The sequence below is a fragment of the Geotrypetes seraphini genome, chromosome 11 (genome assembly GCF_902459505.1).
Source record: "Geotrypetes seraphini chromosome 11, aGeoSer1.1, whole genome shotgun sequence".
In the NCBI taxonomy this organism is placed as follows: domain Eukaryota; kingdom Metazoa; phylum Chordata; class Amphibia; order Gymnophiona; family Dermophiidae; genus Geotrypetes; species Geotrypetes seraphini.
The window spans coordinates 92,445,154-92,455,662 of record NC_047094.1 but is presented as its reverse complement, the minus strand read 5'-3'; the positions used below and the strand labels follow the sequence as shown (position 1 = coordinate 92,455,662).

At 40.8% G+C, this 10,509-nt stretch overlaps 1 protein-coding gene across 1 annotated transcript in view; it reads right to left on the bottom strand.

The window, feature by feature from the left end:
• Positions 1 to 5,128: 5,128 nt before the first annotated feature.
• Positions 5,129 to 10,509, bottom strand: part of CABLES2 (Cdk5 and Abl enzyme substrate 2) — a 60,269-nt gene continuing 54,888 nt past the window's right edge. The window contains exon 9 of the mRNA XM_033963932.1: positions 5,129 to 10,439. Coding sequence (XP_033819823.1) covers positions 10,299 to 10,439 — 141 coding nt within the window. The 3' untranslated portion in view covers positions 5,129 to 10,298. The remainder of the gene's footprint in view (positions 10,440 to 10,509) is intronic.

Genomic DNA, 10,509 nt, shown 5'->3' with positions numbered 1-10,509 from the left:
TACTCCTAAAGTGTCAAGATGCTGTTCATTTATTTATTTCGATTTTTATTCTGTTTTCCCAGAATCTCAGAACAGGTTACAATTTGACATTCGCAGAATATAAGAATTGCTGCTGCTGCTGGGTCAGACCAGTGGTCCATCGTGCCCAACAGTACGCTCACGCGGCAGCCCTTAGGTCAAAGATCAGTGCCCTGAGACCAGACTTACCTGCATACGTTCCCCTATAACAGCCTCCGGAAGAGCATTCGGTTTTGTTTTGTTTTTTTACCACTCTCTGGGTGAAGAACTTCCTTACGTTTGTACAGAATCTATCCCCTTTTAACTTTAGAGAGTGCCTTCTCATTCTCTCTGCCTTGGAGAGGGCGAACAGCTTGTCTTTATCTACTAAGTCTATTCCCTTCATTGTCTTGAATGTTTCGACCATGTCTCCCTCTCAGTCTCCTCTTTTCAAGGGAGAAGCGGCCCAGTTTCTCTAACCTCACTGTAAGGCAACTCCTCCAGTCCCTTAACCATTTTAGTTGCTCTTCTCTGAACCCTTTTGAGTAGTACTGTGTCCTTCTTCATGTACGGCAACCAGTGCTGGACGCAGTATTCCAAGTGAGGGCGTACCATGCCCAGGTACAGCGGCATGATAACCTTCTCCGATCTCTTCGTGATCCCCTTCTTAATCATTTCCAGCTTTCTGTTCACCCTTTTTGCCGCTGCCGCGCATTACACAGACGGCTTCACCAACTTGTCAACCAGTACTCCCAAGTCATAGCAAAGAGTAATTGGAGAATAAATTGAGGAAGCTGTTTAGTTGAGGCCCTATTGTTGGATGAGGAAAGTCTTTATTGCTCTACGGAGGGACATTAGTGAGTCTAGTAACCTATTCTGTGTGGGTAGCTAGTTCCATAGCTGAGGGAGGAAAAGGCTGTAGAAGCATTTATGTGCCATGCTCATCCGGAGGATCTCCCTGCGGGAATGCTGAGTCTTTGTTCTGCTTTGGAGTGGAGGGGGCGGTTGGGGGTGTATAGGCACAGCTTGGAGGCTATGTAGGCAGTGTTTTTTTGTGGAATCTTTTGGGGGTCACAGATGATGTCACAGAGCACGGACAATTTCTTAGCTGCTGATCTGGCATTCACCAGTCCTATAGTCTAGGGGTAGCTTTGGCAGTAAAGTGAGCTTTCAAGTACTGTTATGCAGGTGTTTGACCTTGTGCAGTTTGGTCTTTTCTTTGGTTGGTGGGGAGTATAGTTTCCTCTCCAACACACCAGTGTGATCCCTGAGGTTTCTTGTTCTGCTGTGCAAAGGCACATACTTTGTGTCAGAAGCTCCTTAGGCAGATTTCACCAACAGGCTCTGCAGTTCGAAAAGCTATGTGGATCAGCAATCCAGTTGGTTGGTAGGATTAAGAAAACAGATCTTATGAAAGTTGCAAATTCAGACCAGGCCTGGGAGATCAAAGGCTTCCAGCAGACTTGAAGCAGAGGGAATTCCTTTACAGTTTTCTCCTTTTGCACAGAAACAGAATTTTGAAAACTCACCTTATTCGGGACAAACTCAAAACTTTTTTATTCAAGGATGCTTACAATACCTAATCCAGGAACCAGTTTCTTTCCCTGGAATAATTTTTATTTCAGGTTTTCAACTCCAAATACCTCTTTAGAGATGAATTAACTCCTAATATTCTATCCATCCCCTCCCTCCTTTATATATATATTTTTATCTCAATGAATTTTTTACCATCTCTTGTACCTTCCTCCCCTGTCATGTCAGTCTCAAGTCCTACAAGTAACCTCCCTCTCCCCTCCACATTTAATCATCATGTGGTGGAACTTTTTTTTCCTTTTTTTTAACTCTTGCTTTTAAATATTTTTACTGACTGTAAACAGTGTAGATACCGGCAGGAGGGATGCCCAGTCCCTCCTGCCGGAATGCCCACACCCATCCCAAATATCGCTGGCAGGAGGGATGCCTAGTAATGAAGACCTAGTGAACACCAGAGAAAAAAAATCTTTATAGATCAGTGGTCTCAAACTCAAACCCTTTGCAGGGCCATTTTGGATTTGTAGGTACTTGAAGGGCCTCAGAAAAAATAGTTAATGTCTTATTAAAGAAATGACAATTTTGCACGAGGTAAAACTCTTTATAGTTTATAAATCTTTCCTTTTAGCTAAGTCTTAAATAATAGTATTGTAATTTATAGCTAAAGAGACATATGATCAAGAAACTATTTTATTCTACTCTGGTGATTATGATAAACATACCGAGGGCCTCAAAATAGTATCTGGCGGGCCACATGTGGCCCCTGGGCCACGAGTTTGAGACCACTGCTATAGATGATATGGTGAAAATATGTGACCAGTTAATTACTGGCATGGAATAACATGCATTTATCATGAGCATGAGATTATGGCAGTTTACTTGATCAAAGAGAGACTACTGAAAGAGAAACCTTTGTTAGACAGATGACACTGGAAGAAGTATTAAAAAAAAAAAAAAAAAATAAAAAAAAAAGACTGCCACTGGTCCATCATCATCAGATAGCCAAATACAGACAGATGCTGCTACATTTTAGACGTTTTTGGCTAAGAAAGACTATGTGCAACTAAAGACTATCCCCCCACCCATTTTACTAAGCTGATTAGCATAGTGGCCCTCAATAATGGGCTGCAGTGTCATTGCCATATGGCTTTGTATACAGGGGAGGGGGGTATGTTTGAAACAAGTTTGTGTTTGAAGTGTTTAATGTTTGCAACTCTTTCCCCAATAATGCACTCTTTCGGCCCTTATCTTTTGTTATGTTAATTGTATTACCTGTTTTTATATTGTACAACCACCTTGAAACAAATAAGGTGGTACAGTATATCAAATCAATAATAAACTTGAAACTGTGGTAGTGGCTTTGTAAAAGTGGCTCTTTGTGAATAGTATCTCTTTCTCAGTTTTGTACACTCTTTCCATAAACAAGGGAAATAGACTATGAAAATTATTGGGATGTGCGTGCCTACATTTTATTTCTGTCCTAAATGAAAATTTGAGGTAGGATATGTCAGCCAGTGTTGGAATATGACCGACTGAAGGCTCTTTAGTGAACATGTCTGTGCTCAAAGTATTTAATGTTAGCCTTATTTTGAAATAATAATAATAATAAAAAGGTTTGGTGGCAATTTTATGGTCTGTCTTTTTCAGACTTAACATTACCATTCCAACGAAAAATTCCAAAAACTGAAATATGCCTGGTTTCGAGGATTTCAGATAAAGGATCTTATACATGTTCTAGCATAAATCCACAGTTATGCACCTATCTTTAGGTGCACCCACACCATCTCAATGGCAGCTGTAAATGGATTTCTTTCTGTGTATTGATTTTATTAGTCTATGAACCACTTAGTTCTGCTAGTTAGTTGTTGCAGTATATGAAATTGTGAATGAATGAATAAATGCTCACACTGAACCATTCTGTTAGGTGCATAATTGATTATATTCTAGTACAATCAAAGTGGTTTACATATAATATATACAGGCACTTATTTTGAACCTAGGACAATGGAGGGTTAAGTGACTTGCCCAGAGTCATAAGGACTGCAGTGGGAATAGAACCCAGTTCCCCAGTTTTAGGCCACTGCACTAAACCACTAGGCAGTGCATTAATTACAGAATGAGACATATGGACTAACTCTAGACATATTGCTAGTATTCTATAAAGGGGAAAGTAGGCACCTATGTCCCTTTATAGAACATACGACTACCTAATCATTGTTAGAGAATTGTTCTCTATCCCCCTCATTCTGTAACACTGGCACCTAAATGTTAAATGTCATTTGTGTGCTAAAATTGTAGACTATTAGCACTTACATGGACTTTAGCTCTTAAAATTATTCTATAATTTAGACACACAATTTCTTTAACTCATACATACAACAGGCATAGGCAGAGGTGGGGCTCCCACTTTCATAAGGAACTTACAGAATACTGTTGCGATACGCACTAAAGTGCCATATTTAGGCGCTGCCTTTATGCCTGCTATTAACATGGCGTAATTGAGGAAGCCTAATTGTAGGCCCATAGATGCTAATTTATGTTTGCATTCTATAATAGAATCTTGGTGCCCAAATGCCATTACAGAATTTGCACTCAGCATGATGTATCTAGGTACCTAACTCTGGCGCTCCGGTATAGAATTCCCACCTGTTTCTTAATGTTTCCAGAACAGAGAGCTCAATCTGTCTATTTTCGAAACTCAAAAAGAAAATGGTGATGAAATTCAAAAAAGCGTGGGATAAACACAGAGAATCTCTAATTGGAAAACAAATGGTATAAAGTAAAGAACTAAGGCCGGTATTGGACAAACTAGTATGGTTTGTGTCCCATATTTGGTGTAGGATGTGCTGGGGAGGGCATCAATGGGAATTCCACTAGTTTGGAACATGAGGATGTTACTGGCCAGACTTTACAATGCAAACAACGGGATGGTTGGATAGGCTGGAGTGAGCTTAGATGGCAACTTCAGCAGTCGGAACCTAGGACAATACCAGGTGGACTTTAGTCTATGGCCCAGAAATATCAAAGAAGAGAGATGTTAGTTTAATCATGTATTTTTAATGGGTATAACTAATGGGCAGACTGGATGGACCGTTCAGGTTTTTATCTGCCCTCATTTACTATGTTACCTGGCAGAAACCCAGAGAGTAGCAACATTCTAGAGCTGAGATTGTGATGTCATAATGCCTCATTCCACCAATGCCTAAGAGCCAACCTCAGCAGTGATGTCACAATGGCTTGATTAGATGGCAACTTTAGAAGTCGGAACCTAGGACAATACCAGGTGGACTTTAGTCTATGGCCCAGAAATATCAAAGAAGAGAGATGTTAATTTAATCATGTTTTTTTAATGAGAATAACTAATGGGCAGACTTGATGGACTGTTCAGGTTTTTATCTGCCATCATTTACTATGTTACTATTAGGTCCTTTTACTAAGGTGCGTTAGCCGTTTCAGCGCACGCTAAACACTAACGCATCCATTATATCCTATTGCCGTGTTAGCTTTTAGTGTGTGCTAAAACGGCTAGTCTTAGAGAGCCTTAGTAAAAGGACCCCTCTAACACATTTCTAAAGCAGGATCAAGATTCAACCTTTGCTTATAAAACATTTATCAAAAACAATTTTATTCACAGCTGCCGCAGAATTTTACAAATTCATGAATCATTGGAAGGACACCATCAATCAGAATTATAAACAAGATACTTTACACAACCGATTTTTCACAATACAAAGATACAGGCCTTTTTCATGAGCCGAGGCTAAACTGGATTACATAATTCAAAGGAAACCAGATTACACAACAAAGGGAAATACAGGAAAGCAATAACTTCTCAAATAAATAACATTTCTCAATGGACTTTCACAATGGCAGTCTGTGCACTTTGTCACTATTTAACAGTGGCGGGTTGAAGGCTACAACTCGATGGTGCATCCAAAGGCAAATAAAAATATCCATATCTTAACATCCATGCCCAAAATATGTGACTTTGGATCAGACCCTCAGAACTGGAAATATCAGCACCTGATAATTCTCTAGAATACTATTTTGGAATCGAAAAGGACTCAAGTATCTGGGCGAGAGCTGATCCTCCTTCACCTAGAAAGGACCGAGCAGTGCAGAATATTGAACATCACAGCTTGTGTGGGCATGAGGTAGAAGAAGCCAGAAATGGAAGTCAGGCTCCAGACCGAGTCTGTCCAAAGAGAAAAAAATGTCTGTACCCCAACGGGTTGATTTCACGGCAATAAATGTGCCTCTGGCAACAAAGTTGGGCTGAATAAATGCAATTAAAGTCATAGCGTGAAAATGGAGGACTTTTTTTTTGTTTGTTTGTTTCAACAAGAAACATGTTAGGAAAAACCAATCAACCAACTAAACCAATAGTTTTTAACTACAAAATTAATTTTAACAATAGTATGAAACAAAAATAGCCAGTATGTGCTCTCACTAGACCTGCATGGGCCTGTTTTAGAATGTAATCAAAAATGTGCAAATGTATATGTCCTAGATCACAATTGAAGGGATGGTGCGATTCAACCTCCCCTAAATACCTTCTATATGAATGTTGATTCTTCAGGCCCTCAGAAGTGCCACCAAACGTTCAATAACTTTCATAACATTTGGCTTTATGCACCCTATCGTCATCGGGTCACTAATTTGGTAATTCACAACGTGGCCACCCAAAAATCTTTAGATCAATTTTCGGGCGGCCACATCGTGAATAACGTATATTACTGACAGATTGTGCCCTGAGGAAACCCCTGTAGGGTGAAACATGTTGGCGACCTTATCCCTCTTGGTTAACCACCCAAGCTAAGTATATGCACTTTACAACTTTATGAAGCACTTGCTTTTATTTAACTTATTGAATATTTAAAAAAATATTTAAAAAATAGCCACTGTAGACTTTCAATTACCAAATTAGTGACCCGATGACGATAGGGTGCATAAAGCCAAATATTATGAAAGTTATTGAACGTTTGGTGGCACTTCTGAGGGCCTGAAGAATCAACATTCATATAGAAGGTATTTAGGGGAGGTTGATTTAGAGTTCATCCTTCTATTGAAATCGTATATTGTAAGCCTAACGCAGGAATTACATGTCCTAGACCATAGCATTTAAGCACAGAACACAGTGTGCCATTTACTCACAACTGCTTTGTACTAGCGTTAATGTGTGTTATTTTCTGGAGAGCTCATTGCGTTAAAATGTATCCTACCACAACTAATGAACATCAACGGCATTAGCACATGTTAACTATTAGTAAGAGACTTTTGCTGCGTTCATGAATGAAAAATTCCCTTGTGACCACGTACCTGTTCAACTCGGATCTCTCTGCTATCTCCCGTTACTGAGAACAAGCTGCAGTTTGGCACCTTGGCAATAAAGGTGTTAAAGCTTCACTGCAAACAATAAGTCGGTTTAAAAAAAGAATACAAGGGAAGAACTCAGGCGACATCTAAATCTTGAGATATTAAAGACTTCTACTTCAAGCACTACAGCATCTCCTACAATTATTGCTAGCTATATGTTAAATCGAAGACTTGTGCCAAGTTCACAACTTGGCATATATAGCTACAGTGAAGTGAAGGTGGGGGTGGGGGGGGGGGGTGGAAAGAACAATTTTATAACTACAATTTAACAAAAAGGTTGTTCTGTGCCCTTCCTGAAATGAAAGTGCTGAACTGTATTTTTAAATTTTATGTTTGGTATTAGAAACCACAGGCAGTCTGGCAACTTCCTTCTCTGGGAAGCACCTGCCATAGGTATTAGGCCTGTACCAAGCTACAGTTACACCCTGTGCAGCTCACCCAGTGGCATAGCGAGGGCGAGAGGCGCCCAGGGCAGTGGTACCCCTCCCCTCTTCTCCACCTCCCACCCCCATCCGCTCCTTCCATGCCCCCTCCTGCCACGTGTTCCTTCCCTTCCCCCGTTCACAGCATGAGCAGCAACATCAACCTGCTGCTCGCGTCAGCATCGATTCGTCTTATGATGTCACTTCCTAGGCACAGGTCCAGAAGTGACATCAGAAGAGCCGTTCCTGCTCGTGCTGTGAACGTTAAAAAGGCCTGGGGGAAGGGAAGTCGTGTGCGGGCGCGGTAGGAGGAAAGGAGAGGGGGTGGAGAGGACGTGAGCTAGCACCTCCACCAAGAGGGCACCCAGAGCGGACCGTCCCCCCTTACTATGCCACTGAGCTCATCCACTCCTCCTCCCTCGTTTCAGTGCCAAAAGGACAAGATTGTGGGCTGTAGCAATCTTTGCATCTCTCCCTGTTGGTGATGGAGGGAGGCAGTAGGCAAGTTTCACAGAGCACAAATATAGAAAAATGCAAAAATTACTACAAGCCCACCATTTTCTGTCATTGGTGGCAGTGAAATGAGGGGGGGGGGGGGGTGAAAGCAAAGGAAGTGAGCAAGTTACATCGGGCACAAATAGGGAGATACACAAAGATGGCTACAGCCCAGTGTCTCCTGTCACTGGCAGCAGTGAAAAAGAGGAGCAGTGGGCAAGTTGCACAGGGTGCAGATATGGAGAGTTCCTGGTGCAGCGCTAAGTGTTAAATTAAGGATCTGAGCAATAGGTTCCATAAAATTCTCTTCATGCCTAGGATGCTGAGATTTAAAGGAAAGAACACTTATGTTTGACTCTTCTGCTGTGTAGTCTGTCCTGCCTAAAAGGCTTGGTTCAAGTGCCTCACTAGGTAAGCATCAAAGGACAAAGGCAGGTGAGGAGGAGGAGGCAACAACCAGATAAGAAACACTCGGCAACCTTACACTCTTCAGTTATTGATCAGGAGGAAAACCCCACCAGAAATACACTATAATTCTGGATGCAAGTTTTACAGAAAATCTCTGGGGTGAAGTGTTTCTTATTGCTGAGTGGAATGGGCAAACAGTTGTTTCAAAGACCTTTTGGATACACTGAAAGGTGAATGCTCAATGGCAAAGTTATTCGACTGCAAGAAACAAAGATTCAATGAAACAGTAAAACAAACCCTGAAGTGTCTAATATTCTAGCACAATACTGCAAGGAAAAGCCCTTGGCACTGTGGTTTGGAAATCAAAACATGTAGGGCAGCACCAAGCATAGCACAGTAGTATATCAATCACATGCGGATTCCTCTCCTGGAAGCTGAGCATGTGCTTCGTTTTGCTTTCCATCACACTACTGATACTTATAAAGCCAGTCTAGTCTGAAATATCTGAACTGCAGTAAATGTTCAAAACCTATGTATTTGGGAGGGGGGAGAGGGCAGGAGAGGAGAGAAAGGAAGAGAGGGTATGCATTGCAATATTCGCATAAAGAACAGTACAGCACGAGCAATGTGCTGGATTACAAAACCTCTAACATAGAGAGCTGCTTTGGCACACATGAAACACTGTTTCATGTGAACTGTCACAGTGACAACATAGCTGGGAAGAACAGAAAAGGCAAGTCCAATATCATAGGCAGAGGAAAAACATTTCACAGACTCCTTTTGCTAATGACAGCTGCACTCACCGAAATGCACAGAAAAAGAGCAAATTTGTGCACATGCATTTGTATATATCATACCACATTTCAAAAGGATCTCTGTCAAAGTGTAGAAAACCATGACAAATACTGAAATTAGTGCAAAACCAGAAGAGAAAAACAAACGAACTCAGTCTATTTCACTATTTCTTTCTGTCAGGAAAGTACATGACAAGTCACTTTTTGCTGCGGCTATTCCAGTAGCCAAGGAGTCACGACCTATTTCGAATCAGTTAATAAATTCTTTTGCATAAAACCTTTTATTTGGGAACTCATATTCCAAAAAAAGGGACAAATGACATGGTTTCCAATTGCTTAGAGACGGTCAGATCTCATGGATTGTTAGTGCATGTATCAGACAATTTGATTTGATGCAAGACAGGCAGAAAATCTGAAAAAGAAATTTCTATTTAACTTAATAACTTACATATATACTGGAAACTAGACCAGCCAGTTTTAGGCACATGTTTAAAAAACAACAAAAAAAATCTGCATTTTGATGCATATGTAAAACTAAGAAAATATGTTGTATTTTCATTGGATAGTCTGGAATGGAAGCCACTGGAAGTATTTCTTTTCTCAGAGGAAGAAAAATCAGTGCTAAAAACATTTTAAAGGCAGTGCAGCTTAATGCCAGTACTTGTCTTCCCACCTCCAAAAACTCAAGGGATAACCCAGTACAGCAACAACTGCATAATCGATTCCTTGTGCTTTACTACCCACAATAAAAAGGAAGAAAAAAAACGCTAAATTTTAACAACTTCTATGCCTGCATTTAAAATCAGCTACTGCAAAACACCATGGGAATTGGGCAATCTGATTGGCAGACTGTAGAAAGCACACACTTAACTACATGGCGATTTGTGCAACAGGACACCTCCATTACAGGACTGTCCCAAAGGAACCATTCAAAACAGGATTAAATATCTTTCGAGAGCTTTGTGGTGCTTTTTTCTAAGGCTTCTGAGGTTTCCCATCCCTGAATTGTCAATTTTAATTCATCATTTCAGTGTGTACAACCAGTCTTGGAGCATCTTACAATCCAAACTTAAGCAAGCCAGGGATCCATACAGAAGCATCTTTGCAGCCCCTTCATGAACCCCCGGCTATTATGCTATACCACTGGATCAACTTTGAAATGACAGTTTCTTTGTATTAAGTTCTTCCTGATATGAAGAGTTCACAACTAGTTCTGCATATCTTGTTTGGCTGCAATTTCTGGAGTCACTGAAGAGCTACTGAAATCTTGCTGTGGCTAGGTCTGTTGTGCGAGGCGCCTGTAATGAGGTAAAACTTGATTTTCAGGAAGATAAAGGGCCAGATCCAAAGCTACAAGCACTTTAAGTTCAAACCCAATCAGATCTCGCCGGTTGAATCGGAATCTCTCTTCTAGCTTCTGTGTTTAAAAAGAAGGGAAACAGGGAGATAGGGAGAGAAGAAACATTAGCAATAGGATGGTAGATGTA